The following is an 18,440-nucleotide window of genomic DNA, read 5'->3' as shown; positions in this document are numbered from 1 at the left end:
CGACTATCTTATTTCATACAGCCATTAGTAATGCCACCATTGGGGTTTTTTTGGGGGGGCAATGGGTTTGTGATGTTCACTGTACAGTAAAAATAGCTAATTAACGTTGAGTTACCAATCAGTTAGGTTATAGTGATTTATATAGGTTTTTACGATTTCCTACTTAAAAAAAAATAAAATAAGAAAAAATTCAAAGAATGGCTTATGTCAAAATATGAGAGTCATAAATATATTTTTCATTCAATATAGCTGTATGAAGGTGTGTTTTTTTTCTTGTACGAGCTAAAGTTTTATTGATATTTAGGTTCATTCAACCTTTTGGATCCTTTTTTTTTCATTTTTATACATATATATATATATATATATATATATATATATATAGGTAAAGTGATCAAAAATCAGCAGTTTTATTTATTTAATTTTTTTTTGCATTTACATATGGGATTGCTGCTGTTTTCCTGGTGCAAATACTGGTCCTGCTGAACCAGTACAGAGGTCCAGATTCTGTTTTATTACACATACCAACCTACCTGTCCCCATCATCTGGATGCAACTGACCTATAAAGGGACTTCATATAGACCCCCTAATTGCAAATTAGGAAAATACTTTATATTTTAGCTGTTGGCTAACTAGAAGAAAGAATGTCAGAGTAGGGAAAATTCAAAAGGACTGTTACACGTTAGAAAAAATAGAAAAGACATAAAAATAAGTTTTTGAAGGTAATAAATGCATCACTTTATTATTTTTTTTATCTGGTTATGTATCTCATTTCATAAATGCTAAGTATCAAAATACCACCTTTTATATAAAAGAAATAATGAAAGCTAATAGTACAATGAATGTTTCATATACAGAAATCTATGTATTGCAGTCACTGTAGGTGATGGTTGTTATAGGTGTTAAGCTGGTGTCACACATAACGACGACGACAACGACGTCGCTGCTACGTCACCATTTTCTGTGACGTTGCAGCGACGTCCCGTCGCTGTCGCTGTGTGTGACATCCAGCAACGACCTGGCCCCTGCTGTGAGGTCGCCGGTCGTTGCTGAATGTCCAGCTTCATTTTTTAGTCGTCACTCTCCCGCTGTGACACACACATCGCTGTGTGTGACAGCGAGAGAGCGACGAAATGAAGCGATCAGGAGCCGGCACTGGCAGCTGCGGTAAGCTGTAACCAGCGTAAACATCGGGTAACCAAGGGAAGACCTTTCCCTGGTTACCCGATGTTTACGCTGGTTACCAGCCTCCGCTCTTGCTGCCAGCGCCGGCTCCTGCACTGTGACATGTGGCTGCAGTATGCATCGGGTAATTAACCCGATGCATACTGTAGCAAGGAGAGCAAGGAGCCAGCGCTAAGCAGTGCGCGCGGCTCCCTGCTCTCTGAACTGTGACATGTAGCTGCAGCACACATCGGGTTAATTAACCCGATGTGTGCTGCAGGAGAGCAAGGAGCCAGCGCTAAGCGCGGCTCCCTGCTCTCTGAACATGTAGTACAGCGACCTTATGATCGCTGCTTCTGCTGTGTTTGACAGCTAAGCAGCGATCATAACAGTGACTTACAAGGTCGCTGTTACGTCACCGAAAATGGTGACGTAACAGCGACGTCGTTGTCGCTGTCGTTTAGTGTGACACCAGCTTTAGACTTAATGTATCTTAATGTATATTCTATTCTAAAACATACAACTTATTTAATATAGGAAATTGTATAACGGTAAAGTTAAAGCAGTGGTGTGTAATACTGATGTTCAACTTGTTCTTGTTCAAAAGGAAAGGCAAGAACTTCAGGTGCTTCTGTAGCTGGGCCAAAATCAGACACTGCTGCTTCTTCTTCTTCTTGATCTACAAATAATAACACAGGAATAAGTAAGAGTGCTTAAAGGGAAGCCAAACTCCGGGATCATGCGCACTGAGCCGAAATCTAGCGTCGGACGCAATGGCGGCAGAGAGGTGAGTGAGATCATCTTGTGCTGCTGCGTATTCAATAGCATGTTAGCATGCCCACAGGGACGTACTAACATGCTAATGGAGCCAACTGGCCAGGGGAACTAATGACCAGGGAACTTCTGCCCTCACTCATTAGCATATGATAAAAGATCTTTAGCAATACTTTTTCTAAAGATCTCTTTATCTATGCTAGTGTATACAGGGACGGTTAGGCAAGGATTAGCAATATGCATCCAGAACTGCTCGTGGTTCTGGGTGCATATTGCACCTGACAGGTTCTCTTTAATAAAACCTAAAAATTATACATGATAAATTTCATAAATTATGATATACATCGAACAGACTCTTATTTGAACAAGGATGTACAAAAATCCCTGAAATTCTTGGTGGCTACTTCATATTTTCCTTTTTTCTATTGCTCATATAGTGACAATAAATGTACAATTTTCATCACTCAATCTTATTCTCCACCTGAGCATATAATTATATTTTCATATGCTAGGCCTGCTAATCGCCTTCGCAAATTAACGGCAGCATCTAAGTAATTAAAGGGAACCTGTCACTACATTTGTACCCTATAAATTGTGGTCAACCCCAGTAAGCCTTATATAGACCATTCTAGAATACTGTATATAGGTCCCCAGGCCGCTCTGCATAAAAAAAAGAGCTTTTATTATACTCACCTGTGGTCTGGTCAAATGGGTGTTGCTGATCTTGATCTGTCGACTCTTCTCTGCTTGTGATCGCCATCCTCTTTCCCTGCTTCGTGTGCATGACTTGTTCTACGTCATCCACACAGTATTCTCCATTGCGCTCCTGCGCACGTCTCTCTGCCCTCAGTACTGTAATGTACAGGTGCGGGGAAAGATCAAAAGATGCGCACTGCGATGCTTTGCTCTGCCCTCGGCAGGGCAGAGAAAAGTACATGTGCGTAAGAGGACAATAGAGGACTCTGTGTGAATGACGTAGAAGGAGTCATCCACATGAAGCAGTGAAAGAGGTCAGTGATCTCAAGAAGAAAGGAGGTGCCAGATCAAGACCATCGATGCCCATCGAACCGGACTGACCCACAGTGAGTATAATAAAAGCTCTTTTTTTATGTTATACAGATTCCCTTTAAAGGGAACCTGTCAAGTGCAATATGCACCCAGAACCACGAGCAGTTCTGGGTGCATATTGCTAATCCCTGCCTAACTGTCCCTGTATACACTAGCATAAATAAACCATAAACCAGGAGAAAAATTCCAGCTGGGCATCCACGGATGAAAGTAAAAATTAGCTTTTATTTATAGCATTAACACTAGAACTACTGGACTCGTGACACCTATATAGAAATACATGGTGCAAAGTAGTCAAAATGACTATCTCAGTAGTTCTAGTGTTAAAAATTCAATAGCGGCACTGGCATATTAGTACTGGCATTGCGTTATGGCTCAGTGTGAGGACAACACATTTCGGTGGTAGCGCCTTCCTAATCCACCAATGTAACAAACATCTTTAAAAAGAGTTTGACTCAGTAAGAGACCCTCCCTGTACTACACGTAAGAAAGGATAATCATATTAACTTAATGGAACACCTTCATGAAGACAAGGAAATATACTTATTAAATGATGTGTAATTTACATGGGGATCAAAGATATGACCAATTGGCTGCTGAAAAAAATATTACTATGTATAAATTTTAAGCATTATTAATTAAAAATTATTTTGCACTTTAGTCAACGTATTACCTTTTAGCAAAGAGGAAGTCTCATGTGGTAAATGTCCATCAACATCTTCATGTATGAGAAGAGTCACGTCAGCAGTTTCTCGTTCGGGCACAGTTGGCACTGAATCTTCATGGTGCACCAGAGGTTCTTGCTCTTGCACGTGTTCAATGTGCTCGTGTGGTACATCGGACAGTAACTCAAATTTATTTTCTGCCTCTGTTTCATATGGATGCTCTTCTTGTCTTGGATCATTTTCGAGTTCATGGAGCGATTCTGGTTCAGCTTCAGATTGTGGTTCTGGCTCAGGCTCTGGTTCTGGCTCAGGTTCCTTAACTTGCTTCCTTTTTCCACGACCAGTTCCTTTGTTTTTCCTTTGACGTTTGCTGATAGCCTGCTCTCTAATAATTGAAAATTAGCTCTAAAACATGTATGTTGCTTTTAAACTTATTTACAAAAATATTGCAATAAACTAATAAAACAAATGTCTTGGTTACTACTAGAAATGAGTAAATATATTTGAGTGGAATTGAATTCTATTTGAATATTCTAAATATCCACATTTGCCAAAATGTGCCTCATAGAGACAGAGATTGCACTTCCACAAGCGCCTTTCATTTAATTTACTCACCTGTGGTTTGCCGCTAGGTGCATGTTTGATAAAGGTCTCTGACTAAAACGTTACGTTTGTACACTTTTTTGAACTATCATTAAAGAAATATGTTTGCAACATATTTTGAGTGCCAGATTCTCTTCTACTATGTGCTCTATTATATGGTTATCCAGTCCTCTGCTAATTAATGTATAGTCAAATGGAGAGATCAGCCGCTTCCCCCAAGACTGTTCACTTGGACTGTTTTTATCTGTGCTTGCTTTAATCTGACTGGAGCTGCTGAGATGAGACAACTACCTTTGTGTTCTGTTCACTACTATTGAAAAGCAAAGCATTTTTAAGGGGCTTTTAATTTTAACTGCAGGGCTTTATACTTTCTATGTTACCTAATTGTATATATTACACAACCTTCTAAATACTTCAGTGATAGCATAAAGTACCAAGGCTATCCCCTGAAAATTTACCCAAAAACCCACTGATAATTGTCTTTTGCTTGAGCCTCTTCTTTCTTCCGTTTCAGCAATTCTCGATCTCGTAAACGTCTTGTAGTCACTGAAAAAAAGAAAACAATTATTTCAAATTTAAAAACAACAATAAATAAAACTGAAAACAATTTGAAGGCCATAACTACATAGCAGACTTTGATGGGCGGATATATGTGCGTTTCGCTTAATAGCAGCTGCGCTGGGTATTGTCCCACTCACTTTAGTCCTAATGATCTCCAACTACACCTGTGGGTCTTAGGGCACATTGAAGTATATACATACAAGCATGGACTGGCCCGCAGTGGAGCAGGTGAATTTTCCGGTAGGCCCCTTTCGAGGAGTAAGCCACTTAGCCCCCAACATGAACAGTAGTGTCACGGTCGTCTCTTGGTAAGTTTAGTAAGAGGCTCAGGGTCTGTTTATCATCAGAGGCCTTACACAATAAACATATGGGGGGTTTTTGGCAGTCGCAGAGCTAATATCAGCTTTCCTTGTTAGCTGCAAGCTCATTAACTCTACCCAGGTGATTTCTCTGATGACCACTTCTGTCCTGGATAAAAATCCTCTGCTTCCTGCAGAGGGTGCTGGTTATTCAGTTTAGTCTGGAGCTAGGCCTGGAGCTGTGAGTAGGTGCTTTCTGCTGCTGCTGCTGCTGTATGTTACAGTGGTGGTGTAGCTTGTTTTGTTACTTTCTACTTTCTATGTTTCCCCTCTCTGTATACCTTCTGTTGTTCCCTATTGTTGGTATTAGGTGTGAGTCAATTTTGTTTGTACTCGTCTATCAGTTTTGTCAGTGGTTTTTTTTTTTACTTCTGCCCAACCTTCCCCTGGGTGGTGGGTTGTGGGGGGGGGTCTTACCATTATGGACAAGGACAATGATTGATTGCTCTCAGTGAGAGAAACAAAATTAAAATTTTGTAGTTCTGATACCTTTTAATGGCTAACTAAAATAAAAATAAAATATGATGTTATAAAGCAAGCTTTCGAGACATCTCAGGTCTCTTCCTCAGGCATGGTAATTATTTATTTTAATTATTATTTTTATTATTATTAATTATTATTTAATTATTAGTATTAATATTATTATATTATTAATTATTATTTAATTATTTTTATTTTAGTTAGCCATTAAAAGGTATCAGAACTACAAAATTTTAATTTTGTTTCTCTCACTGAGAGCAATCAATCTTTTTTCAACTGGCTAACACGGTACCAAAACCTTTTTCGTTTAACTAAAAATGGACAAGGACAAAAAACAGGAAGACATTGGGGGCCCAGACCTCGCTACCTTTAAGCGTACCTCTCGGTTAAGGGAAAGCCTAGGGTACTCTTAGTCTGAGGGTCAGTGTTGGGTCTCCCATCCAGTCACCACCCCATTCCTTTCCCTCCCTCCGGTGACAAGTAGTTGGCCAAATACATTTGCTTCACCATGCTCAGACAAAAACAGCTTCTCATCATTAATTAATTCATTCATTCAACAAACTACCTAGTTTATTATTATATTGAAGCATAGCTAAATTTATGAAAGAGGGCAATGTATAATTGCAAATAACTAAACAGTGGGCCCTTGTCACTCCAGTCCAACACTGTACACATATAGTCACACCATCCATAAACATGTACCTCTACAATAACAATCCTTACCTTTTCCTAAGGTTCACAGTTCCCAAAACATGTAAACTTCCTCATTTTCAACCCCTGTAAGAAAAGGTCCACAATTAAAAATGTAAAATAGCATAAAAATCTCCATGCTGTGGTCTTGGTGTGTGACAATTAACAGTTATATAGTGTAAAAGAATATTATAAATATAATATTCTGAGCAGAGGCTTTATAGGGCAATATTGTTTATTACAAATAGGAGTCCAATCATATCTCTGTATCAGTGTTTTGATTACATGCAGCCATTGTGATGAAATGAAGTACTCAGCTAGTAAATTGTAATGTGTATTTTTTCAGATTAACCCTAGAACGCGCAAGCAATTCAATCTACCATAGAAAACAAATGACCCAGCAGGCCTGCGAGGCCCCAGGTATGCGTTCTAGGGTTAAAGAATTAGATAGAACACTGTGCATTTAGTTATGAATGTAAGAATCAATCATTGACTGTTTTTTTGTGAATGCATAATATTCAGGTATTGTATGCAGCAATTAAAGTGCATCAATCATTCAGCTAATTCACTATGGATCTGTAATGCTATTAAGACTAGACTATAATCTTAGTCCACATATATGTTCGCCTCCATGGCGTGTTAGTGAAATAATTTCTAAAAGACCAGCAGAATTGAGACTTTTGTTTTGTTCTGTTATTTTACATTTTTAGATAGAATTTACTTATGGAATTGAAAATGAGGAAACAAAATTATAATGAAAGAAGATAAGAAAATCTAAATCACCTTTTTAGAAATACAAAACAATAATTGCAGTATTACAGTAGTAAATTAGATCTCTACATATGTATTTTATGAAATAAACAAATAAAATTTATATATATAAAAAAGCTTAATCATTTTATTTTTTATCTTATAAATCAAGAGTTCACATAAAATATAAGCAACTTTCTGCAATTGTAAGATGTCTTATCAGAGAAATCTGCTTCTTTCTGATCTTGGACTAATTTTTCACTCTCAGTTCATAGATAAAATCTGTATTCAGTGATCACATATCTAACATTAATAAGATAGGAGATGACAGTTGGTGCTTTTACAACACTATGGAGGAGAAGGGGGGAGCTGGAGGCACAGACATTCTGCTGCAAGTTCTCCTGAAATCACATTTACAGTTTTCCATTGAACTGCCATTTCCTATCTCAGTAATAGAAAAAAATACGAATTCAATGAATAAAAATATTACATGTGAATTGAGAAAGAATGAAAAGTCCAGAAGGAGAAAGAAGCAGATTTCGCCAACAAAATATATTATAAAGTTTTCTTATTTTCACACGTACCAATAATTTATGAAAAAAATGTAAAACATAAAGTGACAGTTACTCCTTAAATTAGCAAAGGAAACTTCCAATTAATCCCAGTAGTGTAACTGCCATAGAAGAACTGCTATTAAGTACAGCAGATGTGGACCTACAACAGGACTACAGGTGCATCTCAATAAATTAGAACATCATCAAAGCGTTATAGTATTTCAGTAATTCAATACAAAAAGGGAAACACATATATTATATAGAGTCATTACACACAGAGTGATCTAATTCAAGTGTTTATTTCTGTTAATGTTGATGATTATGGCTCACAGCCAATAAAAACCCAAAAGTCACTATCTCAGAAAATTAGAATATTATATAAGGCCAACTGAAAAAATGATTTTAAACTCAGAAATGTTGGCCTACTGAAAAGTATGTACAGTAAATGCAGTCAATACTTGGTCAGGGCTCCTTTTGCATGAATAACTGCATTAATGTGGCGTGGCATGGAGGTGATCAGCCTGTGGCACTGCTGAGGTGTTATGGAAGCCCAGGTTGCTTTGATAGCAGCCTTCAGCTTGTCTACATTTGTTACGACCAGGTGGTGGAAGCACTGGACCGTACACCGATTTCCCCTGAGGAGGCAGCCAGGCCGGTCACCCCGCCAGAGGGTCCTGATGCACGGCAGCCGAAGCACTATAGGTAGCTGGACAGTCCGTAGAGGAGCAGGAAAGGTGGATGACGCTGAGCACACGAAGTTCAGGACGGTAGCCCGGGTGACGAAGCTCAGGGTCCGAGGCCGGGTTGTAGGGTCAGGCGGGATCCGGAACCTGCTGAGCGATGGAACGGGTCACCGAACGGAGCCAGGGACTGGAGACTGACGGAGCTGCAGAGGTGGTGGGACATCCGCCGAAGTCACCGTCAGGGTCCAGGGATGGACTTGGTTCGGAGCGACTGGCGTGGCAGGACAGGCTCTACGAGACAGGACAGGGTTAATACAAGGCAAAGCACAGGGCAAAGCAATACGGGGACCTGAACACTAGCTTGCTAAACACGTAGAACAGGCCCCGCCCACCAGGAAAGTGAATCTTAATATACCCTGTACCTGTCTATGCAATTTCCTGTTTCTAGGTGCTGGCCCTTTAAGAAAGAGTCAATGACCGCGCGCGCGCCCTAATGCGCATGCGCGAGGCCCGAGTATCAGAAGCCAGTCCAGGGAGCGGTGCAGAGGAAGCAGGGGTGCCCGGCTGGGAGTCCCACGTCGCAGAGGAGCGCCGGGAGCGGGGAGCTGGACGCATGGAGGCCGCAGGCGGGGAAGAGGAGGCCGGGACCAGAGTGGTGAGCAGGGGACGTCGCCGGGGAGCGGGGAGCGGGCCACGGGGACCGGAGAGCGGGACCAGGGGACCGGGAAGCGTGACAACATTCTAGATTCTGGTGTCTCTCATTTTCCTCTTAACAATACCCCATAGATTCTGTATGAGGTTTAGGTCAGGCAAGTTTGCTGGCCAATCAAGCACAGTGATGCTGTGGTTGGTAGTTTTGGCAATGAAGACTGGTGCCACGTCCTGCTGGAAAATTAGATTTCCATCTCCAAAAAGCTTGTTGACAGAGGAAAGCATGAAGTGCTCTAAACTTTCCTGTAGACGACTGCACTGACGTTGATCTTGGTAAAATACAGTGGACCTACACCATTAGATGGCATGACTCCCCAAACCATCACTGATTGTGGAAACTTCACACTAGACCTCAAGCAGCTTGGATTGTGTCCTCTCCACTCTTCCTTCAGACTCTGGGACCTTGATTTCCAAATGAAATGCAAAATTTACTTTCATCTGAAAATGACACCTTGGACCACTGAGCAACAGTCCAGTTTTTTTCTCCTTGGCCATGGTAAGACGCTTCTGGCATTGTCTATTGGTCATGATTGGCTTGACACAAGGAATGTGATAGTTGTAGCCCTTGTCATGGATATGTCTGTGTGTTGTGGTTCTTGAAGCACTGAATCCAGCAGCAGTCCACTCTTTGTGAATCTCCTCCAAATTTTTGAATGGCATTTTCTTAACAATCCTATCAAGGCTGTTGTTATCCCAGTTGCTTGTGCACCTTTTTCTACTACACTTTTTCTTTCCACTCAACTTTCCATTAATATGATTGGACACATCACTATGTGAACAGCCAGCTTCTTAAGCAATGACCTTTTGTGGCTTCCCCTCCTTGTGGAGTGTGTCAATGACTGCCTTATGGATATCTGTCAAGTCACCAGTCTTCCACATTATTGTGTAGACTAAAGCTGGTGTCACACATAACGACGACGACAACGACGTCGCTGCAACGTCACCATATTCTGTGACGTTGCAGCGACCTCAACAGCGACGTCGCTGTGTGTGACAAATAACAACGATCAGACCCCTGCTGCGAAATCGTTGCTCGCTCCTAAATGCTCGAAGTCATATTTTGATCGCTGCTATCCCGCTGCGCCATGCTGATAAGCTGATAATCCTTGTGTTTGACACCGCAGCAGCGACGCTACGCTACGTCTGAAACCACACAACGACCGTCGACGTCGCTATGATCGCTGCTCCGTCGCTGCTTTTTCTAACATGTTTGACAGCTTACTAACGATCATCTATGGTCGCTGCTACGTCATAGAATATGGTGACGTTGCAGCGACGTCGTTGTCGTTATGTGTGACCCCAGCTTTAGGGATCATTTTAAACGCTTTTAAATGCTTAGGAAGCCTTTGCAGGTGTTATGTGGTAATTATTCTAATTTTCTGAGATAATGATTTTTTGAGTTTTCATTGGCTGTAAGCCATAATCATCAACATTAACAGAAATAAACACTTGAAATAAATCACTCTGTTTCTAATGACTCTATATAATTTATGTTTCCTTTTTGCATTGAATTACCGAAATAAATTAACTTTTTGATGATATTCTAACTTATTGAGATGCACCTGTAGTCCTGTTGTAGGGCCCCATCTGTTGTACTTAATAACAGATCTTCTATTGCAGTTACACTACTGGGAGACTATTTGAGATGCATCTGTATTTCTCTCTCAAGCAGCACAAATGTAAACTCAGAGAAAGTATTTGAAGTGGATCTGTTGTCAGATTTTACAGTACAAACTATGGATATTATTACCCTATAAGGGTCTCACATCTGCAGAGTGAAATTTTCTAAAAAATTGTATTGCACTTGGACCAATGTTATCCAATGAGTCAGTGATGATCTGTGAGTCTTTCCAATCGGCCTGAGGAACATAAACACAGCATGCTGCGTATCGCTGCATAAAACTTTTCAAAACTTGCCGTTGCAAGTCTATGGGTTTGAGAAAATAAATGGATGGCACAAGAACCACCCATATTCCGTCCATTTTTTACGAATACATTACCATTCTGTAGCACAGAATGAAATAAATGGTCCTGTAAATGATTGTTGAGTAACAGCTGCTGGTGGAAATGTCGTATGGATGCTAAGTGAGAAAAGAAAACTGTACACTCGCATAGCACTCGCATTACATATGGAATACCAAATGGATTTCTCTCATCTTACTTTACTGGATAAATATTGGTGCGATTTTTCTTATATGCAGATGTGAGCAAACCCTTACATTTATTTAGTATGTCACTTGTATTGTAAAATCTGGTTACAGATCCTTAGAGAAGCTATCGTCACAAACCTGGCTATACATTTATATTTCAAAAACAATAGGAACAAAAAATCTATTTTTTTTGTAAATATGATGGAACTACAGACTTAATGAGCTTAGTAGTATGTAAAGGACTCGTCTAATACAGGACTCGAGTTGGAATTTCTGGATTGTATGATACCCAAGTGCCCAGGATCTACTGCAGCATATGCACTCAGAATGCAAGATCTTGAGCATTACTGTAGTATCTTGTGGCTATAACCGATGGATGTCAAACTCAAATACATAGAGTCAAAATTAAAAACTTGGACAAAGTTGCAGGCCAATCTAGTTGCAAACTCCACATAGTCCTCCATACAGAATAATGGGCCCCAAATAGACCTCTATACAGAATAATGGGCCCTAAATAGTCCTCCATACAGAATAACAAGCTGCACATGGTCTGCCAAACAGAATAAATGGCCCCACATATGCCTCCACACAAAATAATGTGTACCACATGGTCCTCAATACAGAATGATGTGATCTACATAGGCCTAGATACAAAATAATGGGGCCCACATAGCCCTCCATACCGAATAATGTGATCCACGTCGTCCTCAATGTAACGCTGTTACTGGCTTCCCCACACTGTCCATCACTCCTCGCCCAACAGGGACACCAGCACACTCACCCTCCTGGCCGCTCAGAGGTATCTGCTCCGTCCCTGATGCTCCCAGGGTGCACAGGTCTCCTGGGAGCACACTTATTTTAGGGTGCGCACACCTATTCTTAAAGGGTCAGTGTCCTAAATCAGTATTTAAGGCATCCTCCCCTTATGGGAAGTTCCTGGGCAACGTTGTCTATATGTTGCTAGTTGTCAGGTCTCTTGTGCTTTGGCTGCTGCCGCTTTTTTGTTGTGCCGTATTATCACCTGTCTGTTTTCTAGTACCTGACATATCCACTGCTGCACCCATCTGTACCAGCTGTACCTGACGTACCCACTGTTGCACTTTACTATCCCACTTGTACCTGCTGTATCCACTGCTGCACCTATCCTTATCAGCTGCAACTGCTGTACCTGCTGCTGCACCAATCCGTACCAGGTGTATCTGCTGAACCCACTGATGCATCCATCCATCCATTCCGGTTGTGCCTGCCGGAATGGCACCTGGTTGCTATCCGCAGCCTAATCCACCCTCACCATCAGAGGCTCTGGTGAATACCTGGTGCGTGCCAAAGTCAAGCCCCTTAGGTGTATTGTGTGCTGTGGCCCAGTGAGTCCACTTCCACTCTCCCCTGCAAGCATTACAGTTTGCTCAGGCCATGGATCCTACTGGCTCCAGTGATGTCCTGCTTACCGGCCTGCAGCAAGAGAGATAGTCCGACAACGAGACCAACAGCACTGGATTCTGACCAATCTACGGTTGGTGGACACCTTTGTGCACACTTTGACACAAGCGTCTCCATCCACCTCTGCTCCAGCTGTGGTCTCTACTCTGGCAGTAAATCCAGTTCCAAGCTCTGGTCCCTGTATGTCTACCTCTCCGCATTCTGACGGCGATCCCCAACAATGTACAAGATTCATAAATCAGTACTCCTTGCACTTTAAACGTTTCTCCCATTGGTTCACCTCGGACTAGGCCAAAGTGGCCTTTATGATGTCGCACTTGACTGGCGAGGCTCTTGTCTGGATCAATCCATTATGGGAGAGGAGTGCTCTTATCATCCAACCTGCAGATCTCTCTAGAGGTGTTTCACAAGGTGTTCGACGAGCTGGATTGAGTCTCCTCAATAGCATCCTCAATCTTTAGACTCCACTAGAGGAGCCTCACCGTAGGCCAGCAGCCCGTCTGTTTTCGCACACTGTCCTACAAACTGGGCTGGAATAATGAAGCACTGCTGGCTGCATTCTGGGAAGGATTGTCCAGTAGGATCAAGCACAAGCTGGCTGTCGAGATGTGCCTTTTACTCTGGACGACCTGGTATCTCTAACTATCCACATCAAACTCAGGTTCCAAGAATGATCCAGAGAGGCGAACCAAAAGAAGAGGTCATTGTGCCTGGCTCCTTCATTCCAGAGACACATCATGCTGTGACCCACTGTCTCCGATACTCTTCCTGAGCTCATGGAGGTAGATCAGGTGCATCCAGCAAAGCTCCGCCTAGAGGTCCGTCGCATCGGAGAGGGGTGTTTCTACTGTGGAAGTCCTACTCACCTGACCAGTTTCTGTCCTAGAAAGCCAAGAAGCGTCCAGGGCTAGGGTCTATGGGAGAAGCTACTCTAGGTGAGAGCAAGTCCTCTTCCTCCTTATCCATATCAATGGATTACCATACATCGACTACAAGTTCCTATAGCGGTGTCATCTGTGGATAGCAAGCCTTTGTGCAAGGCTATCCAGTTCATCAATGAGTAAGTAGAGATTAGGGTGGGAATGCTGAACCCAGCGAAAATTGCTTTCTACATGCTACCATGGATGTCTCACCCTCTGCTATTGGTTCTGCCGTGGCTTCAGAGACATGAGCCTGCCTGTCTTGGACTGTAGATCCGGAGATGTGCTGAGATGGAGTCAGTCCTGTCACGAAAAATGACTCGTTCCAGTTTGTCTTGCTCGTCCTCCTCTGATGCCCTCTAATCTTCTGAGTCTGCCGTCTGCCTAGTTGGCGTACATGGATGTCTTTGACAAGAAGGAGGCTGAGACACTGCTGCCACATAGGCAGAACGATTGCCCAATCGATCTACTTTCTGGTTCCTCAGCTCCCCGCAGTTGAAATTACCCTCTGTCACAGGTGGAGATCCTAGCCATGTCTGAATACATTAAGGAGAACCTGACAAGGAGATTCATTCAGAAGTCCTCCTCACTGGCCATAGCTGAGTTCTTCTTTGTAAAGAAAAAGGATAGCGCCATACATCCCTATATCGATTATAGAGGTCTTACCAAATCCTGGTCAAGAATAAGTATCCAATGATGCTTATACCAAAATTGTTCGACTGTCTCCCATGCTCCAGGAACTTCTCCAAACTCGACCTCTGGGGAGCATACAATCTTGTCTTGTGTTCTCTCCCGATCTGCCAACCAACAGGAGGAATGTTCACCTGGTACTACAAGGGCTGCGGGAGAATCACTGATACACCAAATTCGAGAAGTGTTTCTTTGAACAGACATCCCTTTCCTTTCTGGGCTACATAATCTGTAACACCAGCCCAAAGATGGACCAAAAAAAGGTGTTAGCGGTTCTTAAGTGGCCTCCTCCTGATGGTATTAAAGTGATTCAGAGGTTCTTGGGGTTTGCACATTATTATCACCAATTCATTCAGCAGTTTTCTTCTTGGATTCTTCTTATCTCAGCTCTGACCTACAAGGTGGAGAATCCCAAGATGTGGACTCCTGAAGCTGAAAGTGCATTTGTCTTCCTCAAGCAGGCCTTCTCATCAGCTCTGGCACTGTATAGACCAGAGATAAACACACAATTCTTCTTAGAGGTGGATGCATCTTAAGGTACCGTCACACTAAACAACTTACCAGCGATCCCAACAACGATACAACCTGATAGGGATCGCTGGTAAATTGCTAGGAGGTTGCTGGTGAGAGGTCACACAGTCAGACGCTCCAGCGATCCCACCAGCAACCTGACCTGGCAGGGATCGCTGGAGCATCGCTACAAGGGTTGCTGGTGAGCTGTCACCAGCAACCAGTGGCCAGCCCCCATCCAGCAGCGACGCACTGAAGCGATGCTGCGCTTGGTAACTAAGGTAAATATCGGGTAACCAACCCGATATTTACCTTGGTTACCAGCGCACGCAGCTACACGTGCAGAGAGCAGGGAGCAGCGCACACCGCTTAGCGCTGGCTCCCTGCTCTCCTAGTTACAGCACACATCGGGTTAATTACCCGATGTGTGCTGCAGCTACATGTGCACAGAGCAGGGAGCAGCGCACACTGCTTAGCGCTGGCTCCCTGCTCTCCTAGCTACAGTACACATCGGGTTAATTACCCGATGTGTACTCTGCTACACGTGCAAGGAGCAGGAGCCGGCACTGACAGTGAGAGCAGCGGAGGCTGGTAACGAAGGTAAATATCGGGTAACCAAGGACAGGGCTTCTTGGTTACCCGATGTTTACCGTGGTTACCAGTGTCCGCAGAAGCCGGCTCCTGCTGCCTGCACATTTAGTTGTTGCTGTCTCGCTGTCACACACAGCGATCTGTGCTTCATAGCGGGACAGCAACAACTAAAAAATGGCCCAGGCCATTCAGCAACAACCAACGACCTCACAGCAAGGGCCAGGTTGTTGCTGGATGTCACACACAGCAACATCACTAGCAACATCGCTGCTACGTCACAAAAGTTGTTCGTTAGCAGCGATGTTGCTAGCGATGTTTCTTAGTGTGACGGGGCCTTTACTCTGGGGCTGGAGCCATCCTCACACAGAAATCAGCATCTGGTAAGATGGTAACCTACAGTTTCTTTTTCAGGGCCTTCTCCACCTCTGAGCATAATTACTCGATTTGCGACCAAGAATTATTGGCAATCAAGATGGCTCTAGAAGAGTTGTGATACCTACTGCAGGGGGTAGTGGATCCTGTAATCATCTACACCAACCACAAAAACCTTGCCTACTTACAGTCAGCTCAGAGACTTAACCCGCATGAAGCCTGAGGCTGCTATTCTTCGCTCGCTTTGACTCTGTTCGTCATTTCCAGGCAGCCAAAAAGAACATCAGTCCGCATGCACTCTCCAGATCCTCTATGTCGCCCGACCAGGAGGAGAAGCCTCTTTACATTATTGAGCCTTCCAGATGCTCACGATGGCTCCAGTAGACGTACCTTGAGTACCTCCCGGAAAGACAATTGTCACAGAGAGGCAGACAGGAATTGTGTTCTTCAGTGGAACCATTAATCCAAGATGGCCGGTCATGCCGAACAGAAGTCTATTCAGCTGAACTCTCAGCATTACTGGGAGTGATTGCTGTGTCAAGACATCATGAAGCTTGTTGCGGCCTGTCTCTCGTGTGCCCGCAACAAGACCCCTATGAAGCTTCCTGCTGGACGACTACTTTCCCTAACATTGCCATCATCTGCTCCTGGACAGCATATATCTATGGACTTCATCTCCGAGCTGACGAGGTCCTTTGGTCGCTCTGTCTTCTCGGTGGTAGTGGACAAGTTCTCTAAAATGGCTCATTTCACTCTGCTGTTCTGTTTGCCATCTGCGCCAATAGTTGCTGAGCACTTCTTGCAACACATCTTCCACCTGCATGGTCTACCTCTTCACATTGTGTCTGATAAATGCATCCAATTCACATCTTGTTTCTAGAGAGCCACTTGTAAGCTGCTGGATGTCACTTTGGACTTCTCATCGATCTACTATCCTAGTGGAGCTCGTCAACCAGATCCTAGTGAATTTCTTGTGGCACTTTGTCACCGAGCACCACAGCGATTGGGTCAAGCTTTTTCCATGGGCGGAGTTCTTCTACAATAATCACTTGAGTGAGTCCTCCACCAACTCTTCATTCCACATAGTATATGGACAGCAGTTTGGTTCTGAGGAGAGATCACAGGAGCACAAGGAGAATATCAGTGCCTTTCTTCTCCTTTAGAGATTTATGGAAAAAGAGGGGCATAAGGGTGGTACGGTAATGCCATTATCAGCGTTCCTGCACTGTCCCACCCTCCTCCCCCGATGGGGACGCACGACACGCTCAACCTCCCAGCCACTCAGCAGTGTCTGCTCCATCCACAGTCCCTGCTACTGGCTCCCATGGCCTGCAAACACCACACAGGTCTCCTAGGAGCATACTTAGGGTGTGGGTGCCTTTATTCTTAAATGGCCAGCGCCCTAGCCCAGAAGTGTCTGTGGTTGAGCAGCACTTGGTATTTAAGGCTTCCTCCCCTTGTGGGAGTTGCCTGGGCAAAGTGGTATGTTGTGATATGTTGCTAGTTATCAGGTCCCTTGTGCTGCTGCTGCAGCTGCTGCTTTATTGTTTTATGCCGTACTGCTAACACCCATCTGTAGTCCAGTATCTGACGTATCCATTGCGGCACCCATCTGTACCAGCTCTATCTGCCGTAACCACTGCTGCACCTAATCATCCTAGCTGTACCTGTTGTATCAGCTGCCACACCTATCCTTACCAGCTCAATCTGCTGTAACCGCTGCTGCATCAGGCTTCCTGGCTGCAACTGTTATATTTGAAACTATTAGTGTCCATACCCCTGGGGCCAGCTGTCGCAGCACTGTGTCTCCCTGAGTGGCACTTGTTTGCTAACAGCAACCAAGTCCACCTTCACCATCAGAGGCTCTGGTGAACTCCCGGTGTCTGTCAAACTCATACGCCTCAGGTGTACTGTGTGCTGTGGCCTAGCAGGTCTACTTCCCACTCGCAACAGCGAACATTAAACTCCCTACAGGATAATGGGTCACACATAGCCCTGCATACAGAAGAATATGCCCCACATAGCCCTTCATATATAATTATGGGCCCCACATAACCCTTCATACAGAATAATGGGCCCCCTTATAGCCATCCATACAGAATAATTGGCCCCAAATAGTCCTACATATAGAATAATGTGGCCCACATAGTCCTCCATACAGAAACATGGGCCCCACATAGCCCTCCATACAGAATAGTGGGCCCCACATAGTCCTCCATACAGAATTATGGGCCCCACATAGCCCTTCATACAGAATAATGGGCACCACATAGCTGTTACATCTCGTGGCTCTCCTGAGGCAAGGACTGAGGCAGTCTCCCATTCCTTGCCTGCCACGAGCACTCCTGCTCAGCAGCGCCGAAGGTCTGCCAGACTGCGCAGTGTGCAGGAGATACCTTCTCAGAGAGGCAGCAGAAGGGTGACACCTAGTGGTTCTCCTGTTAAAAGGAGTGAAGCGGTCTCCCATTCCTGGCCTGCCGCAGACTCTCCTGCTCAGCGGCCCCGAAGGTCTGCGAGGCTGCGCAATGTGCAGAGGTTTACTGCTCAGGGAAGCAGTGAGATTCCCGTTATCTCTCCACATTGTGAGACCGAGGATCCCGCCTCTATTTCCCAGAGGCAGGAGGGTGAGCATGTGCAATGCGTGGTGGGTCCTGATTCGCTCACTGACGTCACACGGCTTGATGACAAGGCTGGTGACGTGGTGAAT

General features: G+C 43.9%; 1 protein-coding gene across 2 annotated transcripts in view; it reads right to left on the bottom strand.

The window, feature by feature from the left end:
- Positions 1-1,001: 1,001 nt before the first annotated feature.
- Positions 1,002-18,440, bottom strand: part of HEMGN (hemogen) — a 28,721-nt gene continuing 11,282 nt past the window's right edge. The window contains exons 2-4 of one of the 2 annotated variants that reach the window (XM_075338802.1): positions 4,731-4,818; positions 3,678-4,054; positions 1,002-1,841 (exon numbers count right to left, since the gene is read on the bottom strand). In XM_075338802.1, the coding sequence (XP_075194917.1) occupies positions 1,720-1,841; positions 3,678-4,054; positions 4,731-4,818 (587 nt within the window). In that variant the 3' untranslated portion in view covers positions 1,002-1,719. The remainder of the gene's footprint in view (positions 1,842-3,677; positions 4,055-4,730; positions 4,819-18,440) is intronic. The other variant, XM_075338806.1, reaches the window with a different exon arrangement.

The sequence above is a fragment of the Anomaloglossus baeobatrachus genome, chromosome 1, assembly GCF_048569485.1.
Source record: "Anomaloglossus baeobatrachus isolate aAnoBae1 chromosome 1, aAnoBae1.hap1, whole genome shotgun sequence".
NCBI classification, from domain to species: Eukaryota; Metazoa; Chordata; class Amphibia; order Anura; family Aromobatidae; genus Anomaloglossus; species Anomaloglossus baeobatrachus.
This window is presented reverse-complemented; position numbering and strand designations above follow the sequence as displayed.